The sequence below is a fragment of the Lithobates pipiens genome, unplaced genomic scaffold (assembly GCF_037356315.1).
Source record: "Lithobates pipiens isolate NorthernLeopardFrog02 unplaced genomic scaffold, aLitPip1_a1.2 Scaffold_16, whole genome shotgun sequence".
Lineage (NCBI taxonomy): Eukaryota > Metazoa > Chordata > Amphibia > Anura > Ranidae > Lithobates > Lithobates pipiens.
The window spans coordinates 405,746,246-405,763,335 of NW_027507748.1; the positions used below are offsets into that span (position 1 = coordinate 405,746,246).

General features: G+C 45.8%; 1 protein-coding gene across 4 annotated transcripts in view; it reads left to right on the forward strand.

Annotated features, from left to right (window-relative positions):
- LOC143983109 (uncharacterized) overlaps positions 1-17,090 on the forward strand; it is a 175,875-nt gene that overhangs the window by 109,277 nt on the left and 49,508 nt on the right. For all 4 annotated transcript variants that reach the window (XM_077482399.1, XM_077482397.1, XM_077482400.1 and 1 more), the window contains one exon: positions 1,515-1,643. In XM_077482399.1, coding sequence (XP_077338525.1) covers positions 1,532-1,643 — 112 coding nt within the window. In that variant the 5' untranslated portion in view covers positions 1,515-1,531. The remainder of the gene's footprint in view (positions 1-1,514; positions 1,644-17,090) is intronic.

A 17,090-nucleotide genomic window follows, 5' to 3' on the forward strand; every position in this document is an offset into this window, starting at 1 on the left:
GTGATTGCTCCCTCATTAGATGGAGCGATCACATGGTAAAGGGCTGCTGTCATTGGCCCTTTACCTGGCTCCATGATGCGCTGGGTTCGGACGGTCACAGACATTCCCGGATGCGCACGATTCTGGAAGGACGTCCGTGGACACCCTCGCAGAATAAGCCGTCCGCGCTGTAGCCGGAATGTGATTAAAGATGGTTTATTGCAATTGTGCCGCTTTGAATTTTTTTTTTCCTGGAGTTCCACTTTAAAATAGAAATAAAAGGTAAAACAGTTAGTGTATACATATAAAAAACATTATAAATACCTCCCCCCCCCCCCCCCTTTTGTAGAAGTGATTACATAATCTCTGTTCTCAGCTGCATAGAGAAGTTAGGGTACATAAATGACAACACACTGGTTTTCCCAGTGAATGGCTGTTCAAGGAGGGGGGTGTCAGCACAAGTCTGCTCATTGGAACAGAGCAGACTGAGTTCCCAGCACAGCTAGAGAACTGACCACAGTGTGCTGTCATGCCTAGTGTAGTAAGTTTTCAATAGGGAAGCGTGACTGTCAGGAACACCAGGAATTTCACACAAAGGAAGCAATACAAAGAGAACAGGATACTTTCTCATACAAGTACATGGTACAGCAGGCCCATATCAGGAATATGAAATGTTGGGTTCACATATTCTTTAACTGCTTATAACATCTAAAGGAACAGGAACAACAAGTAATACTTAAAGTGGAGGTCCTGCCATTTTTTTTTTTTTTTTTTAAGTCAGCAACTACAAATACTGCAGCTGCTGACTTTTAATATATGGACACTTACCTGTCCAGGATGCCTGCAATGTCGGCACCCAAAGCTGATCTGTCCCTCGGCTCTCAAGTAGGGGTGCCGCCATCTTCAGTAAGGGAATCTGGAAGTGAGGCCTTGCGGCTTCACAGCCTAGTTCACTACTGTGCATGCGTGAGTCGCGGTGTGTGATCCCTCAGGTCCCTGCTGTCTTTTGGGACCCGTGTGCCTCCCAGAAGACAGCGGGGGGAACGAGGAGGGGCTGCATATGGCATAGATATCCATGGCTACCCACGGATATCTATGCCCGGAAGTGGGAGCAAATACCTGGATTATACAGGTATCCGCTCTCCCCTCCCTCCTGAAAGGTGCCAAATGTGACACCGGAGGGGGGGGGGGAGGATACCAAAAAGCGGAAGTTCCATTTTTGTGTGGAACTCTGCTTTAACTTAACCCTTGCTCCTGTATGCTTCCTCCATCTGTGTAGTCAATACCGCAAAGCCACTTCTCCAAGGTTCTCCCACCTGTGCTTGTACGCCTTTCTGCTCTGTGTACAATGCAGGGTTAATAGCCCTGTACTGTATGTGATGATGCGGAGGGACTGCTGACAGCCTGGAGGTAGCATTTTCAGTAGCTTCTCTATGAGCAAACCTTGTAGACAATGATATTGTTGACCTGTAAAGAGCCTATTCTATGTCATATTTTGAGGTGTATTTAATAATAATTTTTACTGTCTTTTACAGTGGAAACGTTGATAGCGATGCCATGGTATAGGCAGTATTTCTGGCTTCTGTTGTTTGGAGGCATTATCCTTTTAGTGGCAATCATCTCCTTCGCTGTGATTTGTGCGTGCAGAACTCGGTTATCAAAAAGTAAGTTCACACTGACTGTCCCAATTGCATATATTTGATTTTTAGTTATCAAATCAAGCTTAATCATTCAGTATACTTGTATGCACAACTGAAAAGGAAACATATTCTAGTTACACTATATTATAAACTAGGGGTCTCCAAACTTTCTAAACAAAGGGCCAGTTTACTCTCCTTGCTCCTTTAGGGGGGCTGAACTAGGGCCAGTGGAAATAAACAATGCCCTATCTTTGGGTGTCAGTGGGAGAAATAGTGCCCCATTGTTGGTGTCAGAGGGAGGAATAGTGCCCCATAATTGGTATCAGTGGGAGGAATAGTGGCCTATCGCTGGTGTTAATGGAAGGAATAGTGCTTCATCATTGGTATCAATGGAAGGAACTGTGCCCCATCATTGGGGGTCAATGGAAGGAATTGTGCCCCATCGTTGGTATTAATGGAAGGAATTCTTCCCTTTTGATGGTGTCTGTGGGAGGAACATTGTCCTTTTATTGGTGTCAGTGGATGCAATAGTACTCTATCATTGGTGTCAATGGAAGGAATTCTGCTCCATTGTTGGTGTCAGTGGGAGGAATTGTGCCCTTTCGTCAGTGTCAGTGGGGGGAATAGGGCCTTGTTGTTGGTGTCAGTGGGAGGAATAGTGCCACATTTTTGGTGTCAGTGGGAGACATAGTGCCCCGTCATTGGTATCAATGGAAGGAATTGTGCCCCATCCCTGGTGTCAGTGGGAGGAACTGTGCCTCCTCATTGGTGTCAGTGGGAATAGTTCCCCTTTGTTGCTGTCAATGGATGGAATAGTGCCCCAAGGGCCAAATACATGCAAGCAAAGGGCCGCATCCAGCCCCCCGAGCCACAGTTTGGAGACCGCTGTTATAGACCATTACTTTGTGTAGCTAGGATAAATGAGACTCAACAAGAATAAAATAGTTATCTAAGACAATGCCGGGACAACACCATCGCAAACCAGACAAATCAAGTAGTGCTATTCTGTAAATGTATAATTTGAATTTAATCTATTAACTCATTCATTTATGGTAACATCATATTTGTATACAAGCTGCTGACTTCATTTTGGAAATTTCACATGCCTTTTTTCTATACTTTAAAGAAAAATGTACTTTTACAAAAAAAAAAAAAAAATTACCTTTTTTTTTTTTTATTTGCAGGTAAAAAAAATGCATTTCTTTTATTTTATTTTTTTGGTAGGGACCTGTAAAGCATTGCACCCATGATCACCAGATCACAGGTGTAATGCCAAGGTCCTGCAGACTCTGCTTGTACCTCTGATACAGCCAGGCAGTTACACACTGACAGGAAGCTCAATGAATTATCTAGAGCAATCAACAGTGCCGTGGTAGTTCATTGAGAACCACAAGCTGACCGCCGCAGAACACTGTGAATGGATGATGTGGAAGCATTTTTTTTAGTTTATGACAGCCAGAGGGGAGAGAAGATCCCCTGCTCACTGTGAAAATGGGGTCTCGGGGGGTGTATATGGGTGTAACATGTGACATGTTCCATAAAGTGAACTTATCCTTTAAAGCCTAACTCTGATAAAAGTAAAAGTCCTCTCTTGCAGCATGGCTATGCCTACACTGCAAGGGTAAATGCTTGTTTAGTCTAGTGCACAGAAAAAGCACTATTACTTACCTGATCCTCTGCTCCTCTGGCAAACAACACCCCCCCCCCCCCCCCCCATTGTCCAGCAGTGGGATTATACCTCTGTGACCTCATGTTCATTGCTGGGCTGCGGTCACTGTATTTGTCCTGATGATGCCAGAGGACAGTCAGAGTGCAGGGAAGTACAGTTTTTTTTGCCTTCCTCTTGAGCAACTGTGAATATAGGATCTTGTATATGGTGGTTTTCTATTTGTGTGTGTGTGTGTGCATGTGTGTTTTTTTCCCCCCAGTTGGCTGAACTAGATGGACTTGTGTCTTTTTTCAACCAACCACCAACCATAACTATGTAACTATTGCAGTAGATACTCTTTATAAAAATTGCTTTTATTTTTGAACTGCCATTGCAAAACAGGCATAAGTCAAAAACCTTTGTGTGGCCGTTTTTTAACCAGATTTTGCTTAATTTTAATTTGAAAGTGTATAGGTTCACCTCTCCTCATTTCTATCAGGAAGGTTGTTATAAATGAAAATAATCCCCTCATTGCATATATATATTGGATACTGCATTGCTTGCAGTATCTTGTTCCATATATTTGGCAAGGATAGATTACTGAAGTACAAACGTAGACAGTATGGACAGATGAAATGTCAGTATTGCCCCTGAGCAGAGCAAATAACACAGAAAGAAGTGACCCATTACCTCCAATGCTAACGCAGAACATTTAGGTTCTGAAGCAGGGGCATTGCTAGGTTTACAAAAGATCTGGGGCTAGAGCCGATAGCAGCGAAGTAAAGAAAGTCATACGCTTGGGCGAGCATACACATGTATATATATATGTGTGTGTGTGTGTGATATATATACAGTATCTCACAAAAGTGAGTACACCCCTCACATTTGTGTAAGAATTTTATTATATTTTTCATGTGACAACATTGAAGAAATGACACTTTGCTACAATGTAAAGTAGTGAGTGTACAGCTTGTATAAATTTGCTGTCCCCTCAAAATAACTCAGCACACAGCCATTAATGTCTAAACCACTGGCGACAAAAGTGAGTACACCCCTAATTAAAAATGTCCAAATTGGTCCCAATGTCTTAGTATAGAGTATGGCCACCATTATTTTCCAGCACTGCCTTAAGCCTCTTGGACATGGAGTTCCCCAGAGCTTCACAGGTTGCCACTGGAGTCCTCTTCCACTCCTCCATGATGACATCACAGATCTGATGGATGTTAGAGACCTTGCGCTCCTCCACCTTCCATTTGAGGATATCTCACAGATGCTCAATAGGGTATAAGTCTGGAGTAGTCAGTATCAGTATGTCGCAGTACATGTTGGCATTCATGGTTCCCTCAATGAACTGTAGCTCCCCAGTGCCGGAAGCACTCACGCAGCCCCAGACCATGATATTCCCACCACCATGCTTGACAGTAGGCAAGACACAATTGTCTTTGAACTCCTCACCTGGTTGCCGCCGCATACGCTTGACACCATCTGAACCAAATACGTTTATCTTGGTCTCATCAGACCACAGGACATGGTTTCAGTAGTCTGCTTGTCTTCAGCAAACTGTTTGTGGGCTTTCTTGTGCATGATCTTTAGAAAAGACGACAGCCTTGCAGAGCAATTTGATGCAGTGTGTGGCGTATGGTCTGAGCACTGACAGGCTGACTCCCCACCCCTTCAATCTCTGTAGCAATGCTACCAGTACTCATACGTTTTTCCAAAAGACATCTGGATATGATGCTGAGCACATGCACTCAACTTCTTTGGTCGACCATGGCGAGGCCTGTTCTGAGTTGAACCTGACCTGTTAAACCCCTGTATGGTCTTGGCCACCATGCTGTAGGTCAGTTTCAGGGTCTTGGCAATCTTCTTATAGCCTAGGCTATCTTTATGTAGAGCAACAACAGTGGCATTGCTAGGGGGGAGCGGGGGGTGCGGCCGCACCCGGGTGACACCCGCCAGAGGGGTGACACCCGGCACATCGCTGGATTGAGAGAGGCGCCGCGGCTCTCTCCTCTTTCTCCTTCCCCTGTGCACTCCGGTATATTTACTGTGACTACGCAATGTTTGGGGAGGAAGGAGGAGAAAGAAGGCATAGGCAGACAGCTCAGCTCTCAGCCAGATTAGCCCAGTGCCCCGTGCCTGCATGTCTTCCGGGAATCGGCACTGCAATCCCCTATTATTGTGACGGGCAGGCGGGGAGAGATGCCGGCTGCCTATCACAATTACACTCCTCATAGCTGACGGAGTCTGGGCTCCTCCTCCACACTGACAGTACATCTACAACAGGTGGAGGAGCCTAGGAGGAGGGACATCCATGTGGAGAAAGCCACGCTGTTCTAAGGTCTGTAAATGTGGCGAGGGGAGAGATATTATATACTATATTGTCCCAATCGGAAGATATACATGAGGGGGTTACATTAGGGGGATTGCACAGGGGGGTTAAATCCGGGGGATTATGCAGGGGGAGTTACATTAGGGGGATTACATGGGGGTACATTGGGGGTATTACACAGGGGGTTACATTGAGGGGATTTCACTGGAGGGTATTTACTCAGGGGGGTTTATGGGGGGGGGATACACTGCAGGGGTTTTACACTGTGGGGTTTTACACTGTGGAGTACAATGGTGCAGGGATTTATACCGGGGAGTACAATGGCGCAGGGATTTATGAGGGGGAGTACAATGGTGGGGGGATTTATACTTAGGGAAATTTACACTATGGGAGATAAAACTGGGAGGATTTACTGGGGGAGGGGGAATTACCCTGGAAGGATGGGACTAGTCTGCTCAACGCCCTGCAGAGCACTGTGGCAGGCTGGACAGAAGAGAGCCCGATGTACTAGCCTGCCCAGTGCCTACTGCTCTGTTCTGTTCCTGCTGTCACTCTGCAGTGGCAGGACAGAGCATTGTGGCTTGCTAGGGGGGAGAACTATGCTAATGCTCTAGCCTGCTCAGTGACCGGGGGGGGGGGGGGGTGACACCATATTTTACCGCACCAGATGACATCAACCCTTGTGACGCCACTGAGCAACAAACCTTTTTTTCAGATCCTCAGAGAGTTCTTTGCCATGAGGTGCCATGTTGAACTTCCAGTGACCAGTATGAGAGAGTGAGAGTGATAACATCAGATTTAACACACCTGCGACCTTGTAACACTAACGAGGTTCATGACATCGGTGAGGGAAAATGGCTAATTGGGCCCAATTTGGACATTTTCACTAAAGGGGTACTCACTTTTGTTGCCAGCGGTTTAGACATTAATGGATGTATGTTGAGTTATTTTTGAGGGGACAGCAAATTTACACTGTTATACAAGCTGTACACTCACTACTTTACATTGTATCAAAGTGTAATTTCTTCAGTGTTGTCACATAAAAAGATAAACTTGATGTACTCACTTTTGTGAGATACTGTGTATATATATATATATATATATATATATATATATATATATATATATATATATATATATATTATCATTACATCAGGTTCCCCAGAGAGCTTCCCCCTTTCATCAGGGTCCCCAGAGAGCCCCCCACTTACATCAGGGGACGCTCATCTTTGCATTTGGCATAGTTGTATTATGGATCCAAGGGCCCGTACAGACGGCTAAGGCATTAATTCAAGGCATTTTTTAAATGCCTATGAGGTAAGAGCACTGTGAGCACTGTGAGCACACCAGTGGAATTGCAATCAACGTCTGGCAGTGGGAATCTCGTCGGCAAGAGCACACTCATTCACTTGGATGTCATTTTTGAACTATTTTTGGTTGACACCATTTTTTGCACTTTGTTAGCACTTTAGACCTGTTTTGTACTGTATGGACTGTAAGCACTTTTTTGCATTGAGAACTTTATATTTTATTATATATATATTTAGTCAGCTTTTATAGACTTTATATGTCATCTGCTTGACTACATTTATTCACTAAGAGGTTATGCGCATTATCAGCATTGTTTGCACAATTTTTATTCACATTATAACATTACCTTGTAGGGTAAGAAAAAATAAAAAAATAAAAAACATCCAGCGGTTTATAACTGCTTTAAACTCAAAACCAAAAATGTAATATATTTCAGCTTAACTTTCATTAGATGTAGTAGCTGCATTTGTTTTCTTTCGTCAGGCTTTTATCCTCTGTTGTCACCTGGTGATCTGGCCAATAACACACCTCTTGTGTTAGAGTGCGTCCACTCTGGATGAAGGAGCAACAGGGGCAGCTTTGGACAGCAGCTTTGTCAGTCTTGGGGGAGGGGAGTGTTAGATGTACTAGCAGATTTAGATACACCAACAAACTGTAGCTGAACCCCAGCTAATACTTTATAAGCAGTTACAGCCATAAATCGTTTTCATTTTGGATAAAGGTTTTACATAAATAAATAAAACATCATTGTAAGCACCCCTGTGTGTGAACTGGTTTGTCACATCCCTGTAAATGGTACTCCTGCAGAACAGCTTGTTCTTTTGAAAATCACAAACTCACTGACCAGTTTACCAGGTGAAAATAGAAGAAAGCAAGCCTAAAAAAAGAAAACGAATACAGCTATCATAGTTAAGACTTGGTAGGGTGCAATATAATAAATGTTTGCTTTTGGATTTAATACTACTATAAGACCCTGACAAACACAGCACAAATACATTTAACATATCCAATCTGTGAGCTCTGGCATGTCAGCACTCTTAACGTTCTTAACGCCACCTTTCATCCAAAAATAAAGCAGCATTAAAGAGGAAGTGCTTAGACTTTCATGTCCTGTTTTTCTGTGTATTTCTCAAGTATTTTAAAAAGGAGGCAAAACTTTGCAAAGTAAAAAGTAGAATACTAATTCATGAAAACTGGGAAATGAAAATAAGAAACAAATTTGGAATTATTTCACCCCTTATTTTTATAAATATGGAACAAGAATTCTGATTGGTCGCAGGGTGCTCTTGACAAATTAACTTTGAATCCTTCATTTGCCTTTTTAAGTTTTTTTTTTTGTTTTGTTTTTTTGCAATTATGTGCAGTTTACCCATTGTACTCAAAAACTCAAACATTGTTTCACATGACAAAGGATTTGTAATTATGGTTTGGGCAGTTAAGAAATTCAAGCATCCGTGTCAGACAGCACATCCAGGGCATCATCCTCTAAAGTAGGGGTCTCCAAACTACGGCCCTCTAGTTGTTCAGGAACTACAATTCCCATCATGCCTAGTCATGACTCTGAATTTCAGAGTTTTACAATGCCTCATGGGAAGTGTAGTTTTGCAACAGCTGGAGGGCCGCAGCAATGGTACAACTTGGGGCAACACAACCGTGTGCTGATTTGTCCTTAAAGAGGCCATAAGCATGCACATCAGTCAACACTCATACATGTCTCCCAACAGTTGCTGATTGTGCGGGCACTGTCCTGCATTTTGAATCTGCTCCTGCTGTCAAGTGTACAAGAGTCCTGGAAAGGCTCACCTCTGTAGACTGTGCACACAGATGAAGTCATGTATATGCAAATCCGAAAGGAATTTGCATATGAATGATTTGATGTATTAATGGGCTTTACCACAGGATTTGCTAATGAATGAGTTTTACCGGCAAGCTGATGAAAGCTTCTCCTTGGCTCCAGTCGAGAGGTCTGCGGTCTTTACTGGAGGGAGGAGGTCTGTAATGGAGGGGGTAGCTCTGTACCAGAGAGGGGGGCTGTACTGGTTGGAAGGAATGAGGTCTGTACTGGAGGGTTGGCCTATAATGGTGGAGATGGAGGGGAATCGGAACTGATCGTTCAGGAGGGGGGGGGGGGTCTCTGTACTGCTAGGGTGAGAGGGGGTCTGTACTGGTGGGGAGGGAGGGGAGCTCTGTACTGCTGTGGAGAGAGGGGGGGTCTGTATTGGAAGGGGGTCTATACTTTGGGGAGGTAAGAAATCTGTACTGAAAGAGGATTGTACTAGTAGCGTGGAAGGGGTTTATACCGTAGGGTACCGTATACAGTAGGGAGGGTCTCTGCTAATGGTGACTGGGGTAGGAGGAGGTCTGTACCGGAAGAGGGGTCTCTACTGGAGTGGGGGTCTGTACTGGTTGGGAGGGATTCTGTACTGGAAAGGGACATTCTACTGGGGAAGAAGAGGGCTTGTGATGGAGGGGGAGTCTGTACTGGTGGGGAGGGAAGAGGTCAGTCCTGGAAAGGGGATCTGTACAGGTCAGGAGGGAGGAGATCTGTACTGGAGGGGGGGTGTACTCATGAGGAGGGAGGGGGGTCTCTTCTGTGGGTATTCTGTCCTGCTGGGAAGGAAGGAGGTCTGAAATGGAAGGTGTCTATACTGGTGTAGAGGTAGGTCTATACTGAGAAGTGTTGGTAAAAAGGGCCCTTGATATAAAATGTGTTCTTATATAGGGGTTTGAGAAACTTCAAGCTATGGGCTACAAAAATCTAGCCTTATATGGTGGATACTAGTTTTTTTTTTTTTTTACATGGTTACATAGTTACATAGTAGGTGAGGTCGAAAAAAGACACAAGTCCATCAAGTTCAACCTATGTGTGTGATTAAATGTCATTATTACCTTGTATATCCCTGTATGTTGTGGTCGTCCATGCATAATTAAGCTATATCCAGTGTTTTCAAAAAAGATCCAGTGTTAAACTATACACAATATCGGCAGCATTAAAAATATTTTATCTCGAACCAACTACAAACAATACAAATAGTCCATATAAAATGAAATGTAAAATGTATTATAATGAAAATAGCAGACATTTCAAGTCTCCTACGAGGTGCGGAGACTCCCGCATTTCTGCGGCGGTTCCCGCACACCCGAAAGTGCTTTTCGAACACCTGGGAATGATCGGTGCGGCGGGGAACAGCTGGGATCACGATCTCCTCTGCATTGATTTTTAGCTGACAGCCGCTTCTCCTTCTCTCCCTTCTGCGGCTGTCGGCTAAAAAGCTATACAAGGAGATCCGTGATCAGAGCTGTCCCTCCAGCCGCGCCGATCATCCCCATCTGCTCTCTCCACTCCCGTTCTCCTCTGGCCCCACCATGTCCTTCTCTGCCCCTGCCCCCCCTCATCCCCGCAGGCGGCTCCCCTTCTCACCCGCCGGCTGTAGGGGGGAACTAGTAATTGGACACAGTGAGCGAGATCGCTCCTGTGTCCTGTGATTACTGAGCAGTGTAAACTGTGCTTACTCTGCTCAGTTTATGAATGAACAGGAGCCCTTGTCTCCTTTTGACATTCATCTTTAGTGCTGATAAAAGGACTGGGGAATCTGTGTCCTCAGATGTCAGGGGTCCTCAGTTCCTTTGTGTGTCTCAAATGGGAGATGTCAGGGGTCTGTCAAAAATATAAAAAAAAATATTGTAATAAAATGAAAAAAAATGAAAAAGTGTCAAAAAGTAAACTACTGACACCACTCTCCCCTGTCCTACCAACATTGTCCACCCCCCCCCCCTCCCAAAAAACCCCATTAAAAACAAATTAAATTGTAAAAAAAACAATTATTAAAAATAAAAAATAAACTAATGCCACATACTACCCACCCCCTTCCCCAGAAGAACTTCGAAATAATATTGAAAAAGTAATATAAAAAATATTTTGCTGGGGTGGGTTGGGGGGGGACCGTTTGTGGGCGTGAAGCGCCAACCCCCTGAAATGAGTTTGCCACCTTCCTGAAATGATTTTCTGCAGGTTGGGATGTCTGAAATAGTCTATATGAAAGATGCAGCTAACAGAGCAGCCATAAGGCAGTTTTACCCTACGTTTGCATTATAGTCCACTTAACATGGTTTCCTATGGCATAAGTTCACATCTACGCGTTTTGTGGCCAGTGCATTTTTGGAAAGGGTTGAGGATTTTTTTTCCCTGAGATTTGCGTCCAATAGACTTCAATGAAGCTGCACCAGAAATGCAAGTGGTGCATTTTTGATGCAATTTTTGATGTGTTTTGCGTTTCTTATTTTAACACTGTATATAGCTGGTTGCTAAGCAGTGGGCCGGGAAGCCAGCCGCCACATCCTTAGCAACTGATGTGTCATCAGTTGTCATTGGAGTTCACCGCTGAAAACTAAATGTAAAAAAAATGTAAAAATTTGCTGGCAAAAATAATTCAGGAAAAAACAACGTGGAGTTCCCTCCCCAGGTCCATACCAGGCCCTTCAGGTCTAGTATGGATTTGGAGGGGACTCCCCATGCCAAAATGGCGTGGTGTCCCTCCCAAAATCCATACCAAACCCTTATCCGAGCATGCTGCCCTGCAGGTCAGGAAAGGGATGGGATGAGTGAGGGCCCTCCCTCCTGAACCATAACAGGCTGCATGTTCCCCCATGTTGATGAGGACAAGGGCCTCTTCCAGACAGCCCTAGCCAGTGGTTGTCGGGGTCTGTGGGGCTTATCAGAATCTCTAAGCCCCCCTTTAAGAAGGGGGCCCCCAGATACCGACCCATTGTACCCCTACCGATTCACCAAGAAAGCAGTGAAATAAAAAAAAAACACAAGAGACGGTTTTTGACATTTTGACAATCCCTTTATTAATAGCTCTGTCTTCTCAAGCTGTCTCTTCCCGCCGCCATCTCTTTCCGCTGCTGTCTTCTTCCTCGCCACCCGTTACCTGCTAAAAGAATTTTAAAAAGGCAGCTCTTGTTCTATTGATGTCTTCATCTGTTTTGTTGTCTCTGCCGGCTCTTATAAAGTAATGGGGCGTGGCCATCCGATGACATCATTCAGGGAGATCCCGCCCATGGTCACAAACCATTCACCCCCCCGTGTTGAGGACATGTGACCAGGTATGGTTCAGGAGGGGGGGGGGCACTCACTCGTCCCCTCCCTTGCCTGACCTACCGGGCAGCATACTCGGATAATGGTCTGGTATGGATTTGGTGGGGGGGGCCCCACGCCATTTTTTATTTTTTTACAGCCAATTTCTTTCTTTTTTTTCTTTTTACATTCAGCGGGGAATCCCACTTAGGCTGGATTCACACCTATGCATTTTTAGTGCTTTTTGCATTTTGCAGATTTGCACAACAGTTGATTTAATATGCTTTCCTATGGAACATGTTCTGTAGTGAAAATCTGTAAAATGTAAAAAGCACTAAAAATACATAGGTGTGAATCAGGCCTTACAGCTGATGACTCATTGGTTGCTAAGGATGCAACGGCTGACTTCCCGGCCCCCTTTTAGCAACCAGAAAAAATAAAACCTTAAAACTCAAAATGCATGAAAACTGCATGCAAAAACGCATAAAAACCACTGATTTAAAAACACAAAATGCACTGAAAAACGTGCCTGAAAAAATCATCAAGTGCAGCCTCATAGATGTGAACCTAGACTTAGCCTAGGTTCACACTGTTGCAGGATTGAAATAGTTCAGCTAAACTCGCACAATTTCATACCTACATGTTCAGTCCAACTTTGGGGGCGATTTCAAAGACATCCGTGCGCGTTCCTGCACAGATGTCTATTGAAATCACACCCGAAGTTGCCAAAAGTAGTACAGAAACTACTTTTGGGAATCGGTGCGGCATCCCACCACTTCGGACGGTGCCATTGCTGTCAATAGCTGCCGATTTGGCAAGCGATGTGAACCTAGGTTTAATCATTGATTTCAACTGCCTTATGGCTGCTCTGTTAGCAGCATCTTTTTTGGTAAGAGTTCACTGGGGTGTGGAGCAAACACTCACCATTGATCAATCAAGGCAGAATCACCACTCTTTTGCCAGGTGTACTTAGAGGCTATTGGGATCTTTTCTAGCAACTAGGGATGAGCCGAACACCCCCCAGTTCGGTTCGCACCAGAACTTTCGAACGGACCCCAAATTCGTACGAACTTTAGAACCCCATTGAAATCTATGGGACTCGAACGTTCGAAATTAAAAGTGCTAATTTTAACGGCTAATATGCAAGATACTGTCCTAAAAAGGGTTTGGGGACCTGGCTCCTGCCCCAGGGGACATGGGTCAATGCCTAAAATGTTTTTAAAAATGGCCGTTTTGGCGGGAGCACTGATTTTAATGACGATTAAAGTGAAAAAAAAAGTGAAATATTCCTTTAAATATGGTGCCTGGGGGGTGTCTGTAGTATGCCTGTGAAGTGCCACGTGTTTCCCGTGTTTAGAACAGTCCCTGCACAAAATGACATTAAACGGAAATAACGTCATTTAAAACTGCTTGCGGTTTTAATGTTATATCTGGTTCCTGCAATATGGTTGAAAATCATTGAGAAAAATGGCATGGGTAGCCCTCCCTGCCCATTACCAGCCCCTTGTACGCATATTAAGGGGAACCCCGTACCCATATTAAAAAAAGGAAATTCGTGTGGCCCCCAGGCCCTATATACTCAGAACAGCAGTATACAGGCGGTGCAAACAAGACAGGGACTGTGTAGGTTTGTTGTGCTAAGTTGAATCTGTTTGTAATTTTCAACTAGTACATTTTTAAAGTGTAGCTCCAGTCAAAAAAACAATGTTTAAGCTTTTTGGAAAACCTAGGGAAGGGTTATCACCCCTGTATAATTTGTTTTGTCGTACATCTTTTTTCATCTCACTTGCTGTTGTCTCCTTCCGTTTGCAAGTAGGAGATGTTTGTAAGTTGGATGTTTGAAAGTAGGGGCCTGCCCTATATGCTCTGCAGAAATGGCGGAACAAGGTGTTGGTTTTGCCACAACATTGTAAGCCCTCAAAGTGACTCTTGGTGGGCGCTGGAGCGCCCTGCTGTGAACGATTATATCAAGAATTGTAATTACATGCCATTGTTGAACAGTGGTAGAAAAATTGACCTTTGGTGGTTGTAGTGCTGGTGCCACAACACTATAAGTCCTCACAGTTACTCTGGGTGGGCACAGGAACGGGCCCTCCTGTGAAATATTATATCAAGAATTGTAATTACATGTCCCTGTTAAAAAGGGGCAGAAAAATTGGGCCTTAGGCACTGGTGCTGGTGCCACGACACTGCAACCTCTCCCATATACTCTAGTTTTTTTGCAGGAATTAGCCCTGCTGCAAAGCATTGCATCAAAAATTGTAATTAAATGCCCCTGTTAAACAGGGGCAGAAAAATTGGGCCTTAGGCACTGGTGCTAGTGCCACGACACTGCAACCTCTCCCATATACTCTAGTTTTATTGCAGGAATTAGCCCTGCTGCAAAGCATTGCATCAAAAATTGTAATTAAACGCCCCTGTTAAACAGGGGCAGAAAAATTGGGCCTTAGGCACTGGTGCTGGTGCCACCACACTGCAACCTCTCCCATATACTCTAGTTTTATTGCAGGAATTAGCCCTGCTGCAAAGCATTGCATCAAAAATTATAATTAAACGCCCCTGTTAAACAGCGGCAGAAAAATTGGGCTGATGGCATCACCCAGAACCAGAAATGTTCTTCCAACATATCAGCGGAGGAGGAAGAGGATAGACAATCAACATAACAGGACAGTCACTCAGCATCAGCATAGGCAGTCTTGAAGGGATGTGATATTTCAAAAAAAATTATTCGGTTACATCAGCTTCAGGTGCTTGGTAGCTGTGGGTGATCCAAGACTGATTCATCTTGATGAAGGTCAGTCGATCAACTGATTCAGTGGACAGGTGCACCCTGTGATCGGTAACAAAGTCACCAGCAGCACTGAAGGTGCGTTCCGAAAGAACGCTGGATGCAGGACAGGCCAGTAGCTCAATTGCATACTGTGCAAGCTCTGGCCAGTGAATCATCCTCAAGACCCAGTAAGCCAGAGGATTTTCGGTGGGAAAGGTGTCCAAGTCTGACCTTGCCCCTAGGTATTCCTGCACCATCAGACGCTGGCGATGGTTGCTGGAACCGATCATACCTTGGGGCTGCGGACTAAAAAATTGTCTAAAAGCATCAGTCAGACGGCCACCTTCTCCACCGCTCCTTCTGACCGATGCCTCAGCAACACGTTGTCCAGGACCAGGAGTTTGTAACCTCCCAGTCTCTGGGAGCGCGTTGCACAGACCTTTCTGCAAGGCCTCCCGGAGATGTCTCATCCTCTGCTCCCTCTGCGATGGCAAGATAAGGTCGGCAACTTTACCCTTGTACCGTGGATCAAGGAGAGTGGCCAGCCAGTAATGGTCCCGCTCCTTGATCCGAAGAATACGAGGATCCTTCCGCAGGCTTTGCAGGATCAGGGAGGCCATGCAACGTAGATTAGCTGAGGCATTCGGTCCGGAGTCCTCTGGGTCACTAAGGACAACATGATCCGCAGCTACCTCCTCCCAGCCACGTGCAAGTCCACGGGTTTCTTGGGACTGTAAATCATCCCTACAAGACTGCTGCTGCTGCTGATGCTGAGTGCCAGCCTCCACCTCCATGCTGACACAATCATCCTCCTCCTCCTCTTCCTCCTCCTCATCCTCTTCCTGTGTGATGGGTGGCACAGCAGGAACACTGTCTGGATAAAGGGGGCCTTGAGAGGCAAGGAAGTCCTCCTCTTCCTGCCTGTGTTGGGCCTCAAGTGCCCTGTCCATTATTCCACGCAGCGTATGCTCCAAGAGGTGGACAAGAGGTACAGTGTCACTGATGCATGCACTGTCACTGCTCACCATCCTTGTGGCCTCCTCAAACGGTGACAGGACAGTGCATGCATCCCTGATCATGCCCCACTGGCGTGGTGAGAAAAAACCGAGCTCCCCTGACCCTGTCCTGGTGCCATAGTCGCACAGGTACTCATTGATGGCCCTCTGCTGCATGTGCAGCCGCTGCAGCATGGCCAACGTTGAGTTCCACCTGGTGGGCATGTCACATATAAGGCGGTTCTTGGGCAGGTTCAACTCCTTTTGGAGCTCAGCCAGCCGAGCACAGGCATTAAATGATCGGCGGAAATGCACACAGACTTTCCTGGCCTGCTTCAGGACATCCTGTAAGCCCGGGTACCTGCCCAAGAATCGCTGCACCACCAGGTTAAGGACGTGAGCTACACAGGGCACATGGGTCAGTTGTCCCTGTCGGAGAGCGGAGAGGAGGTTGGTGCCATTGTCGCAAACCACCATTCCTGGCTTAAGCTGGCGTGGCGTCAACCACCTCTCGGCCTGCCCCTGCAGAGCTGACAAAACATCCACCCCAGTGTGGCTCCTGCCCCCCAAACAAACCAGCGCAAGCACGGCATGGCATCGTTTTGCCTGCGTACTTGCGTAGCCCCTGGAACGCCTACGGAGCACCGCTGGTTCTGAGGACAGAGCACTGGAAGAGGCCATGGAGGAAGAAGAAGAGGAGGGGGTGGAGGAGAGAGGTGTGTCACAACCAATAGTAGCATTTTGGAGGCGTGGTGGCGGAACAACCTCCAACACTACTGCACCTTGTCCTGCATCCTTCCCAGCTGTCAGAAGAGTGACCCAATGGGCCGTGAAAGACAGGTAACGTCCCTGTCCATGCCTGCTGGACCATGAGTCAGCGGTAATATGCACCTTACCGCTGACCGCCCTGTCCAGCGAGGCAAGGACATTGCCTTCCACATGCCGGTAGAGAGCCGGAATCGCCTTCCATGAGAAAAAGTGGCGTTTGGGGACCTGCCACTGAGGAACCGCACATTGTACAAACTCACGGAAGGGGGCCGAGTCTACCAACTGAAAAGGCAGCAGTTGAAGTGCTAGCAATTTAGCCAAGCTAGCATTCAACCGCTGGGCATGTGGATGGCTGGGAGTGAACTTCTTTCGCCGGTCCAGCAGCTGGGGCAGGGACATTTGCCTGCTATAATCGAACGTCTGTGTACTGCTAGCAGAGTGCCCGGAAGCACTTGGCTGTGACACACCTAATTCTACACCTTCATTCCTCTCAGAGCAGGTTTCAGAGAGAACTGAAGGTCTAGTGGGGTTGGAGATGCCAGCTGATGAGGAGCAAGGAGAGGTCCGCTT